Below are 26,477 nucleotides of genomic sequence, written 5' to 3'. Positions count from 1 at the left end.
GGGGAGACCCTTTTACCTCTCTAATTGTTCTCTCAACCCACCGTATTGCGCTGCAGTGGGAGGGATAATGATTGTATTATGAAAATCACCTCAATGGAAGGATGTATTCATGTCCCTCACTCTTGGACACATTGATCCCTAGATTCCTACCCAACCCTCATACATTTTGCCTTCCCAGAACATCCTCTCCTTCTTTTCCTTAACAAAGACCCATCCACATAGCGCGAGCGTCCCAAAAGATGACATAGACAAAAATTATTTTCTTCAGGGCCTCCCCCGTGGGGTTAATGTAAAATGGGTTACTCTAAGTATTTAACCATATTGTCTACTATATTATTGGTTCCATGATAACTCAACACAGTGACAATTCAACACACTTTTAAAAAGTGATATAAAGTCATTAGAAACAATGAAAAAAAATAATTTTTTAACCTTACCTAACCTAACCTAACCTACATAACCCAGTTAATAAAAGTTTTGTTTCATCACTTTCCATGACTTTATATAACTTTTTAAAGATGTGTTGAATTATCATTGTGATGATTTATCCGTCTTCCATATTATTATGTATATACGCCCCTGAACCAAATGTCTTCCAAAATAGATATATTCATTGCGTCAGTAAGATTTGAAGGGGAAATCCTATTGACTTTTGAAACAATCTCTCCTCTTTGATAAGATCTACTTCGCAGATTTTTTTTCTGCGTATCTAACTTAAATATTTTTACTTTTTTTGCAAATATTACATGTATTTTCTTATATGTATAAAATGTTAGAAGTTTGGAATTTGCCGACTTCTGTCACTGGGTATGCTTGAAAAAAAATAATTCGACAACAGTCACTGGGTATGCTTGAAAAAAAATGCTTCTTTGAAAACAAATCAGTCCCATTATAAGTTCATAAAAAAACGTGTCTATATTAAGGATAAAATAATTTGAATATATTTTGTACCTTTTCATCAGTTGCAATGGCAACCAGATTCGAAGATCGAGATCTCAAAATTACTAACCACTTCAAATTCAAAATTGTTGAAAAACGTATTTGCGTTTTTGTTATTGAAAAAATCACTTTCCTTAAAATGTGTTGAAATAAAATAAAGATACTGAAACAAACTCGCCATAAACCTATGGCATAACTAAATCCGTTCCGTGAAAGCAGTGAGAGCTAATAATACCAGAAAAGTGTTTTTGATGGTCGCTTTCAATAAGCCCCAGGCATTATTATAAATTTCTCTTTATATCTTTAAGTTTTTAAGTTTCAAAAAAGTGTTATTTTTTAAGATAATATCCATACATTTGTTACGCCGAAACGTTATTTATATGAAATTCCATCACAACTTACGCTCCGAAAATTATTTAACCCATTTTTTTCTGTTATTTGATATGATATAGGCATGAAAAAATTCACAGTGTATCACGAAAATTATTTAACCCATTTTGTTCTGTTATTTCATACGACATAGCCATGGAAAAATTCACAGTGTATCACGAAAATTATTTAACCCATTTTGTTCTGTTATTTGATATGACATAGGCATGGAAGAATTCACAGTGTATCACGAAAATTATTTAACCCATTTTGTTCTGTTATTTGATACGACATAGCCATGGAAAAATTCACAGTGTATCACGAAAATTATTTAACCCATTTTGTTCTGTTATTTAATATGTTATAGGCATGGAAAAATTCACAGTGTATCATTAAATGAAACTAAAGCATTTGTCGAGAGGATTTTTCTCTATTTCGAACGTGTCGTGTTTTATCAAATATCTCCACCATTTTTGCTTAATTATTTTTGTTTTTTAAAATATTAGCGCGCTCTCTCTGACAATCGTATTTACATATCTCTCTTTCAAACCATTTTTGAACGACTATGGGGCCTTAACAAACTAAGCGACCACCAAGTTAAAATCTAGCCCAAAAGAACATGTCGGTGTCAAGATGGCGACTGCTTACAATTATTTCTCAGAGGTACAATGTATTAAAGTTCAATTAGCTTTAGCGGGCCGGATAAAATGGGGCCGCGGATTGGGCCCGCGGGCCGTAGTTTGAGAGCATGCGCTCGCTTACGAGAATTTAAGTCTGCTAATTTCCTCAGCAGGCAATGAGGAAATTTAAAGTTTCGCCAAACTGGAAACGGAAGATTCTTGTAATGATGAATAACGTTATACTCGGGCCTTCCCGACCGTGAAAATTCCATTTAAAGACATCATCATACACGAATTAGCCGTAGTGAGTTTCAAAATCCTACTTTCCTCGGATTAAAATGAAAAACCCGCTGAAAGGAGTTCTCGAGTTGAAAATATTAAAGAAGAATATGGCTCGCTTTAAGGGGAATTTATAATCGGGATTGCTTGGAGAATAATTCCACTCGGAGTAATGAACAAGGGATGGGAATATTGAGTTAAGAAATTTGCAATCCTTTTACAAGGGCTCATGAAGGATGCAGGGTCATTGTATGAATTTGACTATTCAGAAAAATGTTGTGCTTCATTTTTTTAATTTTATTTTCTTTCTTGGTGGATTCTTAGCATGATTTAAATGTTAATATTATAGATAATAATAGTGTTTCGTATGATTTTATATAGTGATTATATAAAAGGGCATCTTCGCCAAAATTTGTACATGTTTTTATCATTTTTATGATTTCCATTCCGTTGCATTTACGATTTATTTTCAAGTTTCCACCAATACCACATTACAAGTCGGGATTTTTTATTCAGTGAGGATATTCTGGGACTAACCATTATAATATATACTTCCCATTGCGCAGAATACTGTTGGAGAAAATCAGATTTGTCAGTGGACGTCTTCAATTTGTCGCTTAAAAATAATTTTAAAAAATTCTACGTTTGTAATATAATTGTTCATAATTTTATAAAAAAATTAAAGATGCTTGGTTTCCTTTGCAGAACTTTAACTGATATCAAGTCCATAGATTGTATGAGAACCCACTATATTTCACTAATCAGAAGTCAATTGGAGTATAATTCACCTATTTGGTCCCCTTTATATAGTTCACTCAAATAATATAGAAAGAGTTCAGCACAAATTTCTTAAGTACGTAAATTTTAAGCTCAGAATTCCTATTGATTACATTAATGTCAGTTTGATGAATCAATTGCATCTAATAACACTGTCTGACAGGAGAATTATTTCAGACCTGGTTGTGTTACACAGAGTCATTAACAACTTAATTGATAGTCCTGACATCTTTTCCACTATTAAACTCCATGTGCTTACTAGGAATACAAGACAAAATATAACATTCTTCTGCAATACATACACGACCAACTATCAGACACACTCACTGACCAATAGGATGCATGATCTGGGCAACAAGTATGGGAGTGCTATTGATTTATTTATAGAATTAAGCATAATCTATACCAACACTTTGTCGAATCCTACAAATTAAAGCAGCGTTGGTAAATTAGATTTAATGATTTGTCTTATATGTAGTGTTATTGAAATTTCGTTTTTACTTTATGTTACTCTTACTTAATGATTTGTCTTATATGTAGTGTTGTTGTAATTTCTTTTTTTACTTTATGTTACGTTTTACTAATATTGCTTCATATTTAGTTTTTTTTTTATTTAGTTTTTTTTCAAATTATTTCTTAATATTTTTTCATCATACTTGTAATCACAATTTTGCAAATGTGTATTTTGTACCTTCTTTACAATGGATTACATCTATTTACTGTCAGTATCTCCTGTATAATACAGATATTATCTTATGTACACTGCATAATGTATCACTTCTATGTAAAAGTCTTTTTAGGCGTATACATAAATATATTATTATTATTTAAAAAAAACCCTAAAAGGGACCGTAAAAATAAATAATGTGGTCATGTAATGGAACTAACGTATTCTATACCAGAGATATATCACGAGATTTTTTCAATGTTGATTCAAATTTACGTAAATTCTGTATTCTTTTTCATAAATAATATTACGTAAGCCATTTAAGAAACCACAACCTTAATCTTGCACTTCTAAAATTAATTACGAAATCAGACTCTTTTTCATTGAATGTAGAAATGATGCGTGGTAAAAACGGTTCCATGATAAATCAACACATCGACAATTCAACACACCTTTAAAAAATGACATAAAGTCATTAAGAAACGATGAAAATTTTTTTTTAACCTAACCTAACCTACTTAACCCAGTTAATAAAGTTTTTCTTTCATCACTTTCCATGACTTTATATAACTTTTTAAAGATGTGATTAATTATCATTTTGATGATTCATCTGGTCACCGGTAAAAACACCCTTCATTTCGATCTAAATAATAAATTTAAAATATACGAAGGTTCTACAGTAAAGTTGTTTTATTTAACTAACCAAATAAAGTAAATGAATTATTTTGAACCCGAAAAATATATAACGTTCCAATATTCTGTAATACGTAAAACCAATCAAAAACGTGACACATGGCAAAACGCAATGTACAAACTTTGTCGACAAAGCCCATTATTTTATAATAAGGGTACCTATTATTACCTACCAATCTATAGTAGTAGTAGTTATTGTGATATATTTGATAATGTATTGGCAGCAAACCCCCAAGCACGTATGCAACCTAGATTTTTTGGTAGTAATTATAAACGAGAAAATTACAATCACCGTCTACAAAGAAACAACTTAGTCTTCTCTCAACCTCTTGTTCGTAAGTATCCCACTACATCTATCATGCTAGGTATAAATAAAATAAGTAAAAAAAAATGCATTTTTGCGTTTTTTCAATCTCTGGGACAATATTTTCGGTGGTGTCAAAATAAAAAATCTCAAAAATATATTTCAATTAAAATAGGCATTTTTTACTCAATCACCAAATAGAAGTACTCGCAGTTTCTAAATTTGAAATCGCTCTTCTGAAAAGTGGTTGTTTTTGACTTGTTTTCTTTATAGCTAGCATGATAGATATTACTGACAACCGCTGAAGTGGGAAGATTCCGGAAAAATTTACCGATATCACCCAGAACTTTTTTTTCATTTGCCCCAAAATTTTTAGTTTTTTGTTTTTTGTTGTTGTTGCTTTACATAATTGTTTTTTTTTGTTCTTTATAGTATCAAATAATAACACAATAAAAAATAACAATATCATTGTTTTACACCTTTATTTAACGGTTGGTAATTATTCTTTCTTATTTCTTAATAATTTTTAAAGCCGTTAAAAAAAAACTTAAAGCATGGGCACGTACTGTAATCATCCCAAGCCAGAAGTTCTCTTTAGGTCGTCATCGTTCATTGCTTACCATCGAATTAATATTATTATATTAATTTTTTTTCTTTGGAAAGCTTAAAATTTGTCGTCTGTTATTCGAAAAACAACCGGCAATACAATACCACTGTAGAAATCGCCTTTATTTTTCATAACAAGGATTAGGAACTCGTATCGTACTATCTGAAAGGTATAAATGGAGCTACTCACTTGCAAATGCCATCATTAAAAAAATATGTATATCCTGACGTAGGATTAAAGCTTATACCCTTTTATCTGAAAGCGTTAATAACGTAATCCCCTTTCATTTATAAATTATAATACCCAAAACGAAAATTTCTTTTGGCAAATCCTATGTTATATTTCAATGCATTTTTCTAAAGAGCTGGCGTGCAGCTAAAAGCTGTTGTTACGTCTGTAGGGAAATTTTCATATTTTAAATTCAAAAACTTTGCAGTCGTTTCACTGATGCGCTACTCAAATATTGAAGCATTTTAAAACAACCGGGATTATGCAAAGCTCCATACACGAGAGAAGCGAATTTCCAATTCCACCTGCATATGTTGAAATCTACCTGCGTCACGGGATTGTACATATTTTTCTCGTCCGTTGAAAAATTCATAAACGACCACTATGTTAAATAAATTTAAACATTCATTGTTTGAATAATCTATGATAGCATTGCATTTTCAAGTATTTCAATTTGCATATTATTTATTCGTATTTTTTTGAAAATGCACGTTATTTACCAATAATAATAAATTCTTAATACGCGGTGCTTTTTTTTAGATTGAAATGACAGTGTGCGAACCAATGATGACTATAACGCCATTTCCCCGGGGTAAGCAGTAGGGTAGTAGTCGGGATAGGCAGTGAGAATGGACCGCCAAACAACTTAAAAATAGAAAACGATCTTAAAGGTAATACTAAAATAACATATACTGACTGATACAGACAAGCGTACAAAGAAAACATAAAAACTCCGACAGTAAATTCAAGCTTTGGACAAAGACACTAACAAAACCATGCTATAAAAGCTTTCAACAGTGTAAAACTTGAAATTAAAATTGAGGAAAATAAAAATAAATTCACACACAAAATTACAAAATGGATTAAAGAACAAAAAAGACAATATTACCAAAATGTCATAGCATAAAATAAAAATAAAACCTACACGTAACACACAAAACCAATATAAACACACAACACTCACAAACACACAAGATTATGTAGATTATATTTTCATATTATAAAATGAAGCCCTCAGCACGGGCAAGCCACCCAGTGAGGCTAACATTACTGGTAAACTTTGAAATGTAAAAAATATTGTAGCAAATAAAAAAAAACTCGTTCTTGGCGCACATTTCTTAATTCATTTGCATCGTCTCATTATTTCCTTCTATTATTTAGATAGTAACTAGAAAGTTGTAATTAATAAATATTACTAAATAATTATTTTTATTCAATTAAATTCAATGAATGATTGTATTTAAATGTTTGGTTGGTTTGTATGGCGCCGTTTTTGTGAAATATCACCTCGCCTAGTGTGTACTATTCTGTTATTAAAAACATGCTGCTTTTTTCAACAACATAACATACTTATTTTCAGTAACATACTTATTTTTGTACTTCTGAACAACTTACCTATAACAATGTATTCATATAAAAGCCTTCAATGCATTAATAAATAAATTAATTCATCAATGCCAATAATTCGCCGAGAGCGTGCGTGCTAGGACAGAATTGTGTGGTCTTACAGTTTAATAAATCTGATAATTAAATACGCTTGATAAAATGACAGATTTTGATAAAAAAATAAAATATTATTACGATCCATTACACCATCGTCACTTTTCATTATTGTATCTGCGTTAATTTTGATTAAACAGAATTCATAAAATTCCAATTTGTAAGTTAATTTGCAAAGCCATCGAGGTAATAAAACACTATCTAAATGAAAAGGTATCATCACATTGAACTAAAATCTGAATAAGAACGTTTAAATAAACACGACTTCACATTGACCGGTCGGTGACTGAGTTGGCATCGCGTTTGGGTCCCGCCCCGGTGGAGTGTGTTAAATTCCTCGGCTACCTATGGTGGTAGTGCGAGATTTTCAAATATTGTCAGGTTATTAGTAACCCGGGAATGTTTGTATTTTGTTAAAACAAAATGAAAAGTAATTATAATCTTTACTGAACCTTTAAAACGTCCACCATCTAAATAAAATGTACGCCCAGACAAATAATTATTTTCAAGAAAAATAATTTCTTCCTGCATTTGATTTCGAATCGGCCAGGTACCAGGAATTCATAAAAGCAAGGAGAAAATGTTTTAAAAATAGTACATTGCATTTCGTATTACATGCATCGCGCATCTCTTCTCTGTCGCTGCCTTGTGTACCGGGAATTAGAAAAACTACGCGCGCTAGACGAGACAGAACAGCTCCAGGCTTATTTTAATACGTAATCTAGGCGTTTTATTCCCTATGCATCCGCCGTAAACTTCTGCTACCCGGGTTGACAAGCACTCCCATGAGCGTGAACATTGTCTATGCAGATTTCAAACCTGGAGAAAACAGTATGTGCATTAACGGGCATTCATTAAAGATTTTTAATAAATTATGAAAGATTTTTATTTTATTCGAAACTAGTGCAGACCCGGGAAAAATACGGGACATTTTATAATCATTACATTTGTAAAACTAAGAGTATTTATTAAAAAAAATTGCTTTTCAATAGAAGAAATTTACTAGTAGAACTTGAAAAATTACGACTTCAATCCTATGACATTAAAAAATACAAAAGCCTCTGTCAAACATTAAAATAAAAGATATACAACTTTCAAATAAGCATTTTTAATTACTGGAATATTTTGTTTCCTACTCTATCGCTTGTCTTATATATGATTTATACTCATCAGTTCCATGAGAATTGAAAATTTATTGAACTGGAATAATTATACGCGCTACACAAGAATACAAATTAAAATGACACAAAAATAAGAAATTTATCATAACTTTTTATTTATTTGGGCACTAAGTTTTAAAAGGTAAATTTTGAATTCTGCCCGAATTGTAATAGTAACGTTGTCACTTTGTATTGGTCACATTTGGGCCGTTGAATTCAAATTATCGATTATCTCGGTTTTCATCTCTTTTGTTCGGTCCATCTGGCGGAAACTCGTAAATATTTAATATCTACGCACTGAGAATGGCTTCATTTAAAATTTCCAATGCTCCTATTGGTGGTGGTAGCCCTCGGTTACATTCTTTCGGGAGAAACGCGACGAAAAGGCGGCTGGCCCGGCTATAATTTAAAAATGGAACAATAAATCAGTGGCCTGTGTCAAAAGGGAGGCTGGGAAAAAACCGAGGGATGAAAGGGTGAAGGACCTCCCAATTAACACAGTTAGGTTGGATTGTTTCAAACTCTCGCCATATTTGAAGACTATCGTTTCGACGATCAGCAATATTTTGAATTTTCGACATTAATTTTGGCAACGCTGATCTCGGTCATCATCAGGTCGGATATCAGGTATATTTTTATGTGAATACCGCGCAAGATTTCAAAGTGCTCTCTACTAACCGCAATCGGGGTATGTTTTGAGGCTAAATGTAGTAAATGTATCGATTTCCTGAGCACGGTCACGCTTTTGATAGCCAAACCTAAATTGACAATGTAATACATAAGAAATCGACATGCGCTGGCATCACTGCAGGTATTATCTATGAATTGAGATTCCTAAACGTTAAAAATACAAATAAATTGACAACGTCGAATTGAAACATTATCTTCAATGTGCATTGGCAGTCCGCGTGTACTTTTTTATACTAAAAGGGGGATTAGTTAGTTAATGAGATCCTTAGTCATAACAAACAACTTTTGTTTCTACAGGCTAAAACGAAATCAATTGATCGCGTCTTAGATTAATGAATTAAGTCTATGGATGAGATCCCTGAGGCGTATGTATGGTAAAACCATGTTTGATCGTGTGAGGAATGTGGAGATCCGCAAAGAGTGCAAGTCTGATGTAAGCGTAATGAGTAAGATTAAGAAAGGGACACTTAAACGGTTTGGGCATGTAGAGCGAATGAGCGAAGATAGGAGTGTAAGGAGGATATATGATGCAAATGCGAATGGTAGCAGAAGTCGGGGACGCCCGAGGAAGACATGGCACGATCAAGTTAATCAGATACTCGAGTCGGGCCATGTCAAGAGTCAGAACAATAGAAGAGTATGTATGAGACGATGTATGAATATGAATGAGGCAAAAAGTGTGTGCCAAGACCGAGTTGTTTGGCGGTCCGTCCTCTCTGCCTACCCCTGCGGAGAAACGGCGTGATGGTTAGTTAGTTAGTTAGTTATGGTGTTTATGATTTCTTTCAATTCTAAGAGCTTCGTTAGTTCACCTATATTCTTTAATAAGCCAGTTATTTTGCATAACGAACGAAATTGTAAAATAAATATAATAACAGCTTACCCGACACTTTGTAGGCCGCGCTAAAATCAGCGGCTTTTGTTTACCGACTGTCGGAATCATACTCTGACCGTGCTCGCAAATATCTCAAACATATCATAGATGACGGATTTCGTCAATATCGTGTTGATATAGGGTTTTACGATCTACCGTGCTATATACTATATACCCTGGACCATAGTTCCCAAAACTACATTCCAACGATTCCATTTAGCACCATTTACATAATTCCTGTGTGGTTTTGTTTGAAGTTTAAGTTTCAAAAGTCTTTTGCATACCGATTCCAATTTTCCTCTTAGCACGTGTTATTCTAATGATCTAAAGTTTTGCAAAGATATTTCCGTCGTCCTAGTAGGTTCTTCATAATTACATCATCATTTTGAAAGTTTTACTTGTTCACCCAAAATAACATAAAAATTATATTAGTAGTTCTGTGAATAGTAGGCCTCACGCCATTGATGTTAACTCAATGCCTCACGCCCAAAAAACGTATGATTATCATTTTCTCCTTTTAAATCAATACCAAAATTTTCCCTGAAATCATAAAATTTGTTAGTAGATATTTTAATACCTACCTTCAAATATAGGCTATATATGTACAAAAATTTATTTAAAATAACGAATTATACAATTTGTTTAAAGATACGTCACTATCTCAATGATAATTCATTTTTTAGGTAGGTTTTTACCATAATACTGAAAATTTCAATTGTCTGAATAATGAAGTGGATGCGACACATTTTCAGAACCGGAAACGGAACGTATAAAATCACATGTACAGACAGATGAATTCAATGATATGTTTCACGTGTCATGTATTTCATCAGTATCGCCCCTGTGAAAGATCACGATTCAGAATTGAAACGTTCCTTGAATGGCCTTAAGGAGATGCCATACGTCGTGTAATATTTTGAATTGAGCCGCTATCAATAACAACCCTTACGTAGATAGCGATAAGGCTTAAATTCCCGCTTAACACCATCCAGCTATTTTGATTTAGGCAAGAAGTGGCATGGCCAAAAAGTGCCTTTTATTTTATTTTGTGGATGTTCAGGCATAAATATTTAAATGTTTTCCGATCATTTTATAAATAACTTAATTTGCCACATTATAGAATAAAACCATAACCGGAAATGGGTTCGTAAGTAGGTATTTTGAACTTTAAAGCAGTTTTCATAAGCCTTATAAATAATTTTTTTCTGGGCTTATAAAAAGATTTATCTAAAAAATACTCCATTATTTCAAAGGCCAAGATATATTATACTCGCGGTATTTATTTAAAGCATCTGAAACATTTCTAGGCGACCAAATTTCAAACCAAAAACACATGATTTTGCATTACTACATATGGCATCGCCTTAACCATTGTTGACAACTAGATCTGAATAGTCAGTTTCTTTCCCACCTTCCTCTTCCCCATCTCCTTCCCTTACCGACTCCAGTCAGCCAACACAACTCTCAACACTTGGGATGCCATAGACTTATTAGCTCCAGGCAGTTGGGAGCACCTGGAAACTCTTGTGCGTAATTCACATTAAGGCGATGCCATACGTAGTAATGCAAAATCATGTGTTTTTGGTTTGAAAATTTGGTCGCCTAGAAATGTTTCAGATGCTTTAATTAAATACTGCGAGTAGAATACATTTTGGCCTTTGAAATGATCGAGTATTTTTTAGATAAGTCTTTTTATAAGCCCAGAAAAAAATAATGTAAAGGCCTATGAAAACTGCTTTAAAGTTCAAAATCTCCTACTTACGAACCCATTTGCGGTTATGATTTTATTGTATAATGTGGCAAATTAAATTATTTATAAAATTATCGAAAAAAATTTAATATTTATGCCTGAACATCCACAAAATAAAATAAAAGGCACTTTTTGGCCATGTTTTTTTTTGCATAAATCAAAGCAGGCGGATGGTGTTAAGCGGGAATTTAAACCTTATCGCCATCTACGTAAGGGTTATTATTAATAGCGGCTCAATTTAAAATACTACACGACGTAGTGCATCGCTTTAAGGTTAAACGTAACGTACGTGATAATCTAAGCGTCCAAAGATGGCATTAATTTAATCATTTTATGAAAATACACTTCTTTGCAAGTTTTACTTTAAAATATTAAGATCAATTATTTGTTTGTTCCCATCATACTCAATATGAATATTAATATTAATTAATAGTTTTATCCGTATAAAAACTAAATTCTTCCAAGAAAGGCATTCAAATTCAATATGTATCGGTGATTCAATCCAATATTGTATTGTATGCCTTTTTTGAAACAGTTGAGTTTTTATATGCACCAAATTATTTATTCATATTCCTATTGCGTATGTATGAAGGCAAAAAAATAATTGTTTTTAATATTTTAAAGCATAACTTGCAGTTTACGTTAAAAACAAACAAAAAATGTTGTAATACTTCCATTAAATTATTTTGTACGAAATGGATACGTTATTTTTTTTTAAAATTAAAATCAGGACTTTTATTTGTTTTATTCAATTACCTTTTGTTTTATTTGTCTTTGTAAAAACACCCCTAATATGAAAAAAATATGGGAAAATAAAAATACGTCTGAATAAATAATACGGTCGAACCGTTTCGTTTTGTTTCGTTCTAGACGGATTTGAGGCAATTTAGAAATGTGCCTTAAAAATTCGGAAAATATGAAATAAGACTTATTCCACGTTATTAATGTAGGCTAATATTTTATTTTCCTATAGGCCTGTTTCAGACCTTTGACTTTTGAGACTTTACTACGAAGAAATTTTTAATATTTTGAGCTCTAGTAATTTATACACAAAGCAACAGCTAAATTTTGAAATTGTTTTTGGGCAAGTAATTTATTGTTTTTTTGTAGAATAACACATTATACAATTTAAATTAAAGTTTTCTCAAGCAATTATTATTTTTTGTTTGTTTCTGTCTATTTTGTGATATTATGTTGTTGATACAATTTTTTTACTTAACATTTCAGAATTTCAAAAAAGGTTAGCAAGATTTTTTCAATCCAATTCCAAAGTTTCCCCGAAAATCATTAAATATCAACACTTTTTTTTACCGAAATTTTATAATTCACAGTATGAAGTAAAATCTTTCTAGCGAAGGTAGTACATTACAATTAAAAATTTCAGTCAGTTTAGTTATTTAGGTATTTTGGTCGTAAAACATGTTTAATGAAACAGGCCTCGCAGTCGTTTCTCACTAAGTTAAAAAATCGAAATATCTTTCGATTATTTAAATGTTTCGAAAAGCGTTATTTTTAATACGTCCATCACTAATGCCAACTACAAACGATTACTACCTAAAATATCTGGTATTAAGTCGTAACCCGAAAACTGCTGTCGTAAGCCGCTGGCCGCGGCTGGCCCCGACACCGGCACACAGAGAGCAGAGCAGATCAGAGCAGAGCAGAACTGAACATAGCAGAGCAGAGCCCGGTTACATGGCTAAATAGCGGAGTTGCATTTAACGTTAGAGACGTAACGCCCCCTTTAGAGACGTAACGGGGGTGAAATTTCCGTTATTACTCTTATGTAAATCCCAATGAAAAGACATTTTCTTTGCGGCTTTTTAAAATTGATGAATTTGGTTAGTATTATTCATTCACCTGGTTTTCCTATTGAAGAAAATAGGTACTTACAAAGCAGCACATTGTTTGGTAAATATCAATTTAACTTTACCATCAAATTACTAAAAACGAGTTAAGTTATGATTTGAACGAGTAAACGAGATTTTAATAATTATGATCACTTTATTAATAAACCACCATTAAAAAAATATTATAACACTTATTTTATGTAGGTAGATATAGGACGATATACTCACAGATTGTTGCTGAATACAACAAAATCTTTGGCAAAATAATCAAACGGTTCGTTCTTTCGATGGTTCGATTTTTACACCATCTGCAAAGTCGAGTTTGTCAATTTGTGCCTAGTTATGGATGAATAAATAGTTGACGCTATTTATGATGTCACACTTTTAAAATCTTTTATATTCAAACCAAAGTCGACTTATTTCAAAAATGAACATTAAAACGTCCCGGAAAACACTGGTCTGAGGCAGTCAACTCTTAGATCAGCAACATCATCAGCTGTAGGCAGACTGATGGAACCTAAGCGCAAGCCAAATACTAAGTTTGGTGATCGCGCTTTCGAAGTATCTGGGCCGAAGGCTTGGAATAAACTTCCTCCGGAAATAAGATCCATAACAAGTCCAACAGAATTCAGGTCGAAACTAAAAACTTACTTTTTTAAGCTGACATACCCTTAAATTGAATATACCATTCCTGAGAGAAAGTCCAGTTATATCCAATTTTCCAATTATGTACTAAATCTTGTATCTAATTTCGCTAATAAACAATTAGATAATGTTAATTAAGTGTTAATCTCAAGTGACCTACCAGGTAAGTATTGCACTGTATATTATTTCCGTAAATAGTTGGTAATAACATAGATCACTGTAGAAATGTATTATAAATTTGTACAGCGCCCTTGAGGTGATTTTACACAAAAACGGCGCTATGTAAGTCATCCAATTATTATTATTAGGTTGAACTAAGATTTATAAGTCAAACCACTTCTGTCACCATTTACAGTATATTGTAACAGTTAAAAAAATTTAAACGTGCCAAAAAGGTCGTAGTTATTGAGAACGATCAAAAACTTACGCACTGGTCCTTGCAACTTCTAGTGTCAACATTGACAGAGAGCGTCGATTACGAATAAATAATTATTTATATATCTCTTTCAGCCATCTTTAATCCCTCGTTGCATCTGCATGTTTAATTCTTCATTTGAACTCCGTAATGCAGTTTCCTTGTCCGTAACCGGGTATGCGTCCTATGTTTTCTGGGCGGACTAACGGCCAGCCGTTAATAACGGCCCCGTTAAACCGCTAGTCAGTAGTCGCGCGCCGTTACTCTGTGCAACGCTCGTTGCGTTGTATTCAGCGCTGGACTATTATAATCATTATTTATATACGGCAGAGAGGTGGCAGTGGCGTGGAAATGGCATCGCAGTGGCGTACGCCCTTAAAATGTATTTTCCACCATATTTAGATAAAACGAATAATTTCTTAGTTTCGTGGAGAATTTAGTCATCCATGCAGAAACCGCATTCTGAATTAGGACATATCTGACTCTATTCTGATCTGTTTGCTAAACACGGCCAAAGCCATTTCAAGCAATGTTTCGATTCTGAATGGTGGTCTTTCATCAAAACGAGTTGTTGCTTCTGATACGCAAATTCTAATTTTTTTAGAAAGGTTTTACTGACCTGCAAATATTTGTAAATATATCTTCTTAAGGCGATGCCATACGTAGTAATTCAAAATCATGTGTTTTTGGTTTGAAAATTTGGTCACCTAGAAATGTTTCAGATGATTTAATTAAATACTGCGAGTAGAATACATCTTGGCCTTTGAAATAATCGAGTATTTTTTAGATAAGTCTTTTTATAAGCCCAGAAAAAAAAAAGTATAAGGCCTATGAAAACTTCTTTAAAGTTCAAAATCTCCTACTTACGAACCCATTTTCGATTATGATTTTATTGTATAGTGTGAAAAATTAAGTGATTTATAAAATGATCGGAAAAAATTTAAACATTTATGTCTGAACATCCACAAAATAAAATAAAAGGCACTTTTTGGCCATGTTTTTTTCTTGCATAAATCAAGACAGGCGGATGGTGTTAAGCGGGAATTTAAACCTTATCGCCATCTACGTAAGGGTTATTATTGATAGCGGCTCAATTTAAAATATTACACGACGTAGTGCATCGCCTTAAAAAATCTATCACATAAACCAAATACACCTGCGACCAGTGAACCTAACTCAAATAGAGAACCTTACTATATATTTTTTTAAATGATCATAGGACGTACCTCGCACGCCACTGTAGTGTGAATTTACTGTCCACCACTTTATTCAAAGTAGAATCATATTATTTTTATAGGCATATTGGAAAATGGACTTTTGGGTTCGCCACCTAAATCCGATTGTCTTTATTGTTTCAAAACGCGGACGAAGATCATTCTGTGTCAGCACGTCGGCGATTTTGTCACTTGCAGAGATAGGTGGGATTTATTTGTAAATGTCGTTATAATGTCTGGTTGATGTTTTGGAGATCAGCATTTTGGCGCTTGGTCTAATATTATACAGGGTGTTAAGGCGAAGCACCGCGTCGTGTAACATTTGGAATCGGGTCGCTAACAATATCACTCCTTGTATAGATGGCAATAAGGGTAAATTAGCGACCAACACCAGCCAATAGATTTATACAAGAAAAAATATCAAAAAGTGCGTTATTTTATGTTACGATCATTTTCTGAATATTCTTTTTTCCCACATTATACAATAAAACCATAAACGAAAAGGGGTTCGTAAATTGGAGATTTTGAAGCAGTTTTTATAGACCTGATACTTTATTTTTTCTGGGCTTATAAAAATCGAAATAATAAAATATTCTACAAATATATTAAATAAAATGCCAAGATGTGTTCTACTGCAACTATTTATTAAGTAAGTAAGCATCTAAAATATTTCTAAGCGATCAAATTTTCAAACCAAAACTAGCTATTAGAGCTTGTACATGGCTTACTATAAAAAGTATTTCCCGAGGTTATGCGGAATAAAAACTGTACATAAAATTTTGAACCCCGGTGACTTTTTTTTAATAAAAATATATTTTTTAAATCAGTAGACATTGGACATTGAGGGTCGGGTGGGGGTTGATTTATTTTTTTTAATGTTACAATAGAAAAACGATTTTTTTAAAACTAAAACTTTGCTACAAGTGCAAATTCTACATAGGTCTCGTGAAATTTGAAAAACTGACGTTGGCACTTTTAGTGAGCCACGGAAATATAAGTCCTTTAGCAAATTTGTTAAAAGCTTACATTTTGTCGAATCGCAAGATTGCAACCGTCCTCGTTCTGTGAGTCTACATTAATTTAACGTCTGAAATGTAATTTTGCACTGCGATGACAAAGCTGCCACGTGCAACTCTTTCACTCGTTTCGTTCTGGGCCCCTGGTCTCCCTGTCAGAAATTACCCAGAAACCGCCCACTCTCTCTTATAAAGTTAGACGATTACGTCTGTGAAGGAGACTTTAATTAATTAATTTTTATTCCTTTTTCCTAATTAAAATATATTTTTTAATTTCGCACGTTAAAGGCTTATACAATGACATTTACATAATTTATGCAATTTACTTATAAACAGTTCAGTAGATATGTGTAACTAACTATATACTTAAAATGTAACTAACAAAGTAAACGGTCGCGGTCGTTTCCGAAGGGGTAGGCAGAACGGCAACCCCGTCACACAACTACCCGGCTTTATACCCGGCTCAGAACAGATATTGTCTAGTGAGTCGGGTAGTGCACATCATTGTAAATAACTCATTGATGCTAATAAACGCTTGGCTAGGGTTGCCATCCGTCTCGATACATCGGGACTGTCACCGTTATCGAACCCCCTATATCGACCTCCAATAAAAGCAAATGTCCTGACAAATTCTATAATTTCTCATTTAAGCCTGCATGATGCAGCAGCGCTGTTAACCATATATACAGGGTGTATCGGCACGTACCCGACAAACTTTAACCAGCTATTCCTTAGCACATTTGGAGTAAAAAATGTTATGGGCACTTTGCTGTCCGGTAACATTTTTTTCAATTAAAAAGAAATTATAAAAAATCCACACTCCGTCACTGTCATTGGCATTGTTTCTCGTGTTCAACAGCTGTTATTAGCAAGTGTGTCAAAAAGCGTCTTCGCTCTTTCATACACACTAAATAATAATAGTTAAAAATGAGACGAATGGTGCCATGCCATTTCGTTGTGATTGTAAAAGCGCGCCAATGTAGGTACGTACGTATATTATTCAACGAAACTCGAATAAAATATTGCCAGATGGATTTTAAAACTGTTACAACGGATAAAACTGACATGTGGTGAAAATATGAATGATAAATTTTTTATTAAAAAAAAATGTTACCGGACAGCAAAGTGCCCATAACATTTTTTACTCCAAATGTGCTAAGGAATAGCTGGTTAAAGTTTGTCCGGTACGTGCCGATACACCCTGTATATTTAAAAGCTAATGGTTTTAATTTAAAAAGTGTTACGATACCCTGGGAGTTCCGGGTAGAAAATACTCTTTATTATTGTATTTAAGATGGTCGTAATGCTCTTTTTTGTTTTATAGTTTAAGAAATATAAGAACTCGGATGGGCTCCGATTAATTTTTCATGTTAAATGAGGAAACTCGCTCAGAAACGTATTTTCTTCATTTTCTCAAATATTAATATAACTCGTCCCATTCGCTCCGCAAACTTCTTCGTAAAAACTTGGTTTCCTGCAGTCAATCGACAACAGGCAACTAGCTACTGTAGAGCTTTCTTCTCTGTGATCAGGGCTCGGCAAACTATGGCCCATGGATCCAATCATGCCCGCTGCCCCTTTTAACCGACGCGCGAGCTAATAATGGGTTTAAATTATTTTCCCCTAAAACAACAAATAAAACAACAATGAAACATAGATAAGAATTTAAAACGTGTCCCTTAAAAATGTGTTTTTTTTAAGAAATTAAAAAAAAAATCATTCTTTTTTGCCTTCGTGTTGATTAATAATGATTTTTTTGAAATTGTGAACAATTTTTATCTTTTACTAAATGGTTACATATCTATCAATGACATTCTGGCTTTAAAAAATCTCTGTGCTCGAGTATCTCGAGGCCATCGTCATAACCTCATTTACAGTAAAGCGAGCCGCACCAATATGTTCGTGAACTCACCCGTGGGGAGAGACGCGTTAATTCCTTAATGTAGTTGATCAAAAGATCGATATGTTTTTCATGTCCTACAACGCATTTACGAGGTATTTGATACAACCAGCTCATGATGAAAAAATTACATATCTTCAATAGAACTTTCACGGAACTTGAATTTTAAATTTGAAATTTGATGATTTGTTGAAATTCTGTGGAGTCAACCCATTTTTAACATTTAATAAACGTAAATATATGTATTTTTATTATGTTTGTATAAATATTAAGCAAATATAAATATTATACATGTATAAACAAAAATATTAAATGTAAAAAAATTTCAACAGCCTTTTTTTCTAATAAAGTCGCATTACTTGGGTCTCCTCGAGATTCCTTCTGACCCGCCGAGCCTATTTTTTTTGTTTTGTCCCATAGACATATGAATATTAGTAGACCTGCCCTAAGTGATTAAAAGCGTATTATTCCCCACTCCCCATACCGGTTCCATTGGAGCCGGCTGGGCTCGCGTATGGCTTCCCGTGAATCTTGAGAATGTGACGTCATCATTCTTGTTCGAACTAGCGTCGAGCTATGGTCGAGGCATCATCGGTTCATTTTACGAAATAACACGGCAAAATAGTGGCTTGTGATATGAAAACTTGTAAAAATAGATGTGAAAAAGAGAATAAACCCAATTGTCGTATTACATTCCATATGTAAGCATCATTTTAAGCTTATTCACGTCGTATAATATGAATCAGTTGTAGAAACATATACTATCACATCGAGCCAACATTGGTCGAATGTAGCGATTCTCAAGTGTGCGCATCGTTGTTACTGGGAAGTAAATTATGAACACTTATAAAAGTGTATTAACTAAATACGTAAACAAAATATTCGACTCTGAAAATAGAAGAAATTTTTTTTTGCCGAATTTGGACTTCGCAAATTTGTTCATAACGTGGCGAGTAATTTGCGCTCCCATGTAAAAATGTCTATTCATTCAAAGGCAGATTTTACTTTTAAGAACTAAATGGTGATATTATAATGCGAGATGCCTATATACTGTCAGATTGATTTATTGACGAATCACAGTCAGCTTTACCCCCTTTGTTCTTCAACAGTTGATTTTACCCCTCACCTTTAATTTCTAGTCTATATATTCATATGTCTGTGTTTTGTCCCTTTATAAAAAATGTTTGCTCAGCCCTGCTTGATGCGACAGAACGTTGCCGTGGAAGTTTTGCGGAATCCCTTGTATAAAATGACGTTTAGAGGTTAATGTAGCGTGCAGCCTGCTTTTAGCAAATACATTCCTCCTTTGTGCAATCTTCCTGGTAAATTACTTGGCTGCAACGTTGTCCTGAACTTGCTCGCATTACGGCTCGCAAAAAAGAGGGGTTCGTTACACGGGTTAATAAATTAATTTTACATCCATTAATTTAGTATATCGAGTGGAAGGACGTAAGCTTAAACTACTTGAAGCTTCTAATGCTGTAAAGTGGAAATCTAGCGGTTATTTCAACAATGTGAATATTATTGACGTAATAAGGAACTCCATTCATCTTTTAATTTAGTATATCAGGTGGAAGGATGTTAGCTTAAACTACTTGAAGCTTCTAATGCTGTAAAGTGGAAATCTAGCGGTTATTTCAACAATGTGAATATTATTGACGTAATAAGGAACTCCATTCATCTTTTAATTTATTATTTTACAATATTTTCAGACTCAGTCGTTTCGACTAACGGAGTCGCCGACAGTATTGAAGAGTTTTTTTTAATGTAAATAAATAACATACTTTTGAAAAAATTACAGGGATAATTATTCTAAATTTTACAGCCCTATCTTAGATATATGTTCCCGTTCTCCCTCCCCGTCTTCACTAATCCGTAATCACGCCTCCACCCCCACTTCAACACTTAATATATGTTCACCTATAATTTTGCTATATCATTTATATTATTATAAGTTAATATGTATTGTTTTGCCCTGAGGAACTAACGGTTTTTCCATATCTGGTCGTCGATATTATAATAAATATAGTGTTTTTAACAAAGTACATAATATTGTTTCATTAAATTAAAATGGATAGCCACAAAGTTTTATCTAAATTCTATAGTACCTATTTAATGTAAGTTTTTATACTCTTTTTTTAAACTATGGCTCACCGCACTACTTTTTCTTGGCACACATTCCTTGTGTGATTCACATTCAATCATTGTTGATTGTATAAGGATCCCCTGGTGTAATTTATTTTGCTTTATTTTTTAATACTGTCTACGTTGATGTCAGATTTGGAACGGACTATAACGTTAAATAAAATCCAACAGAATTCAAAATGAAACTTAAAAATGATTTTTTCAAAAGTCATAAATCAATATCAAAGTTGAAAATCTCGTTTTAGAACTAGTTCGTAGTGACTTCCGTAATATCATTTTCTTGTGGACTTTTGTTTCAAATTTTCCAAATGTTCATTCTTGTCAGTTTATCCCACGAATCTAAACTTTTTGACTATCTTATAACATTTCAAAATAGCATATTTCGTTTATCTCATAATAAACTCATGTTAAGGTACCTTATAGCCCTTGTTTCAAATTATTTACTAGGATTTCAAAGCACTCTCTATTTCACATAGTAGACACCATAAAAATGAGCTAAATATGATTATTATTATTGAGATAAAATAATTTCAAAACAGAGGGTCTTTTTACTAAAAGTTTTTCTCTCCAATTATTTTTTTGCTACAGTGAAAATTAATTTCCTAGTATTCGAGAAATAAAAGGAGGTGTCCTTACGTTGGCTCTTCAACCCAACGAGCTTTTTGAACTAACAGAGATTTTTATGCCTGTCTCGGAGCGAAATTCTGCGAATAAATTTCCAACAACCCATAGACATCCAAATAACAACCCACAAAGGCAATTGACATTTTGTTTTTAAATTGCAATCGATTGAACATTTGTGTTTAATCTGACAGGGATGCTTATTAACCAAATAGTCTTAAAAAAGATGCTTTAAAGTTTAAAAATTTTGTGACGTTTTACGCTTGAATGCTGAAAGATCTACGTACATATTATTCACATTCTTTCAGAGTTTTTAAAGACATTAAAAAATAGCCCATTATTTCGAAAATCAAAACAAGTCAGGTAATTTTACCTCCGTGGAACATAAAAATATCTACATTATTTTACAAACAAATAGTTATAATTATTTCCCGGGGCCTGTAATCCATGCCTACTTTTAATATCACACTAAAATACCTACTCATTTTAATTTTAAGTATCATAATTGTATCAGACGTAATTGTGTGACACATAAGACTGTAAGGGGGCCGGTGATCCCAATCTGTGGAGGCGTGAGATGTCTTCCTTCAGTGGCGTGGAGGGGTAGGACAGGGCCGTCTCTGAAGCCGCTGTAGAGCTGGTCCGATTACTTGTCGCTTGTTCTTGAGCTGATTCCGAGTCTGGTCCGAAGGGGTAGGCAGTCCGTGGTCCAGGGTGAGGCGGGGGTCAGAGTGAAAGAAGGCGAGCAGAGTCAGAAGTCGGAGCGAGGTAGAGGGCAGAGCAGAGAGAGAGGTGTAGAGCTGGTGGTGGTTGCTGGATATCTGACGTTCGAGGGGGTGTTTCACGTTTTATAGGCCACCGGCGGGCGCGCGACGCTCACACGGGCTCACTTTCTCTTTGATTCCTGGAATCCGTGAGCCGTTGCGACGCTATCGCGGCGCCCCGCCGGGCCGTCTACAGTTTCGGGCCGTGCACGATCCTCAGAACCGTGCCCGTGGGACGTAATGACGGCGTACCACCGGTCATTTGTGACGCTATGACGGCGCATGGCGCACGGCACGGCTTCCCACTACGTTTTGGCACGGTTCTAACAATCGTGCCCGAATTAGATATGATTATGATTTTACCAGCTCTCACAATACTTCTCTGCCCATATACCTCTAGCCAAGCTCCGACGTTTCGTTTATTGTAACAATTTTACATTTTACATAACAATTTTACATTTTACATAGCAATTTTACAAATTTCTACATTTTACATATTCATTTACAGGCGTTTATTCATTTTTAAAAATAGATTGAAATATGGGGCGACCGCGTCCGATCCCGGAGCAGTACGTCCGTTACAATAATATTAAGTTAAGAACTATAATATTTGATGAAGTATTATTTATTAAGTTTTATATTAATTGAAGTGTTAAGTTTGATAATAAATTGTAAACAAATAAATATAAAATATGAGAGATTTCTTACAATAAACCTGGTTGCTCCGTTTTGTAAAATTTGTGTAAAATAAAATATTTACATAAAATAAACTGAATACTTAAAAAAAGAAACGTGAATTAATATATTTGGCAACAATTTAAGAGAAATAATTACGCAATTCGTAAACAATAATAGACACAGAATCACAGGGGACTTTGTTTTGGCTTCTAGGTTAGAGTTTTTAACTTTAATAAACGTGTTGCAAAGATCTGATAAACGTTTATATTCTAATGAAAGCGAAGGAAGTATCCAAGATGGCCAATCTACGCACCATAGAAATGTGCCACCCGTCTAGAGTCTAGAGATATATGCATTTACCGTCATTGACATCGATAAGATTTCGATCTAACAATAAAATTGGTATTAATTAGTCGGTACATTGACTTTTGTGTGATGATTTCGCTGTTCATTAAGAAAGGTTGGAGAATTTTTTTGCAAGTAAAAGCAGCTATAATGACTTCTGAACCTATTTTCTTCCAACTTCTAGACGTCCTTATATTGCGGAGGTTGCTAGAAAATGGGGATAATGGTTATCCATGCCACGACCAGATTTCCACTTTAAACATGGCGTAGTCCATTATTAATCGCCATTAGCAATGATTTAACGGCCCGCTAGAGCAAAGCGACAGTTAGTTATGGCCCTTCGAGAACATTTCCGATTCGACGAATTATAATGACATTATGTGTCTCTTTGATTCAGTTTGGAGAATTCGGAGTGCAATTAGAGGAGATTTATTTAAGATGATTCAGTCAATTCATCCTGAATAATAAGTAATCAATTCTACCGACAAAGTATTATAACTAACTAACTATCTCGGTCTTGACACACACTCCTTGCCTCATTAACATTCATACCTACTCATCTATTATTCTGACTCTTGACCAGTGGCGGATCGTGACTTTTGGGTGTACTAGAGTGCTAATATAACAATAAATGGCATTATTGATGTTGTTGTAGCTGAGAACGTTTTTTTTTTTTTTTTTTTCTAAAGTCGATTTTTTGTATGAAGATTTTCAAGAAACCCGTACGACCAAACTGAAATTTCCTTAAAATCTTTATAGAAATATTTCAGCTACAACAACATCAATAATAATGATAATTATTATTAATTATGTGTCATTTTCAAAATAATTTTAACTGATATGCCAAGAATTCACACAAGCGATAAAATTTACCTACCTATAATATAATATAATATTTTTTTGCCAGAAAATTAATTTAACTATAGGTATATTTGAAATTAGTATTTATTAACCGTAGTATTTATTAATTAAAACAGATTCAGAGAATTTTCAGGGGTGTGCGCTTTTTCCATTAAAGAAAGCGTTATTTACGTAAACTCTCAGCTTCACAAATCCTGCAATTATAATATTATCACGTGATTTTTCACGAGTCGTTAATATATTTGGAATGGTGTCAGTCCACTTTTTTACCCATACAATATGGGTTCCTTAGGACCATCTTTCCCCGTAGTGGATGTACAATGCCTTTGGTTTTTGTAGGAGTCTGACTATGGTCGTGGCTCCGTACTTCGCTGTTGGCGTCAGTAGCCGGTTGTCTATCTCGGCAGCCTTTCCGAGGCGTAGATTGTATAGTTGTTATAAATTAGGGTCCTTTTAATTAAACTCCGTTATTGAGAGCAAACTGAATCACTTTATTTAACAATAAATATACACTTTCACATGATATGACTAGGCACTTCTTACAGTAAATAATCTAGATACAGGCTAGTTCCTGTGGTTCTTTAGGAAAGGTGAAACTTTTGGTTGTTTTTGAGCAAGAGAGAGTTTTTAAGGAAACCCAACCTTTTATATGAAAAGACAGTTGACAAACTTCAAATTCAAAAGTCCGAAAAACAGGCATCGGCCTTGCCGACGCAACTTAATTTCAAACAAATAGCAGAGGCGAGAACCTTTCATATACAATATAATCTAACCTTCACAGGTGGCCCTAGTGGTATATAATTGATCCAAAAATAATACAATAGTATATAAATATATATGTATATAAGTATATTACGTCTTCTTTAACTACTTAGCCTTATACCACATCTACCAAACATAAAATGCAATTATTTTTTACTTTCTCACTGTAATGTACTTACAACTTCAACACATAATATCTATCATATTATTAATTACGTATAAATAACTAAAATATTGTATTTATTGTTATTAAGTTTAATTTGTAGAACTCCATTTTAATTTTTATTTTTTATATATTCAATAATATTATTATTGGGTTTATAAAAACAGTTTATTTTTAAACAAGTTCTGCTGTGTAATTATTATTACGCGTGACAGCTGTTTAAGTGGGCTACCCACAGTTTGATAATGCCTTCAGAGGGCGAAACAGCTGTCACGCGTAATAATAATTACACAGCAGAACTTGTTTAAAAATAAACTGTTTTTATAAACCCAATAATAATATTATTGAATATATAAAAAATAAAAATTAAAATATTGTACTCTGCAATCCTCTTCCAAACACAAGATAACACTTCTGTGGAAGAGTAGTATTTAAATCTCGTACTATGTAAAAACCCAATGTGAATATGATTTTATTTTATTACTTAAGATTATTTATTTAAGTACTTAACCATTGAATTGCATTAATTAAAATGACCCCTTATATTGTAAAATCATCCCACAATTACCGCTGACGAGTGTTGTCCTCCGTTCAACATCAATATGAGTCACAGAATCTGGTCCAAACTCCATCGCCCTCTGTGAACTCGATCGCTTTGTCAGTGATCTTTGGAAATTCATCCATCCAGCTGATAGGGACCCGGTATTCACCCAGTGATTTCTAAAAATCAGCATAATGGTGGACACTGGCTTCTTGAGTTCTATAAATTCGGTATAGCTACTTAGAACCGATACTCGTTTATTGACCTCCTCGCTTTAATCAATCCTTCCTGTCCTGGTCCAATCCTTTTTCACGTAGTCTATACATCTCTTTCTCGATCTGCCTGTGAATCGCTTCCACTGTGGCACCCACATGGTAATAATTTGATGGTATCCTGTCATCTGGGGCTTGCTCATAAAAACATTAAGTTATACGTGCGTTGAACTAGAGTATTATTTGGTATTGTTGCAGACCTCCTGATCGAGATGTTGGGTGTGTTAGCGAGCTACAGCATCACAGTCAAAGAGCTGAAGCTGCTCTTCGGAGCCATGAAAGCTGTTGGCGGAAAATGGGTAAGTTATTTTCTTCAATTTATTGCAATAAATTTTCAAGGATGTTCGCATTAATGAAATAATGTATTTAATCATTGATAATATTAATTTATCTAAATAAAACATGAAACAGAATGAAATTAGGTCCTTATAGTTCAGTGGTGAAGGCGTTGTTCCTGTGAGACAGAGACGTCCAGTTGCGACCGTTGTCTTTTTTATTTTGTATCTTTTCCGTTTCATTTTTCGTATAAGTAGCCCTTATTAAACTCCTCAAAATGACAATTCATCACACATATACAAAGTGCTATAAAGTTATGAAAAGTGATGAAACAAAAACTTGGTTAAATAGTTACATATGTAATCTATTTAAACAAATTTTTGTTTCATTTCTTTTCATCACTTTATAGCACTTTTTATAGGGGTGTTGAATTGTTATTTTGAGGAGTTATCCGGTCAAAAACCCTTAGACCCTTAGTTTGAGCTCAGTGATTGTTGAGATCAAACTATAGTTAGTAGTACCCTTTGTATTTATATTTTATTAAAATAAATT

At 33.5% G+C, this 26,477-nt stretch overlaps 1 protein-coding gene across 13 annotated transcripts in view; it reads left to right on the top strand.

Annotated features, from left to right (window-relative positions):
- The window catches only part of rg (A kinase anchor protein rugose), a 941,488-nt gene that overhangs the window by 435,068 nt on the left and 479,943 nt on the right, over positions 1-26,477 (top strand). For all 13 annotated transcript variants that reach the window (XM_089644600.1, XM_089644594.1, XM_089644593.1 and 10 more), the window contains exon 5: positions 25,848-25,948. In XM_089644600.1, the coding sequence (XP_089500726.1) occupies positions 25,848-25,948 (101 nt within the window). The remainder of the gene's footprint in view (positions 1-25,847; positions 25,949-26,477) is intronic.

Source organism: Hesperophylax consimilis, chromosome 21, assembly GCF_061612785.1.
Source record: "Hesperophylax consimilis isolate HC1 chromosome 21, BYU_Hcon_1.0, whole genome shotgun sequence".
NCBI classification, from domain to species: domain Eukaryota; kingdom Metazoa; phylum Arthropoda; class Insecta; order Trichoptera; family Limnephilidae; genus Hesperophylax; species Hesperophylax consimilis.
Note: the sequence above shows the minus strand (reverse complement) of the source record. Positions and strands in the feature narration are given on the sequence as shown.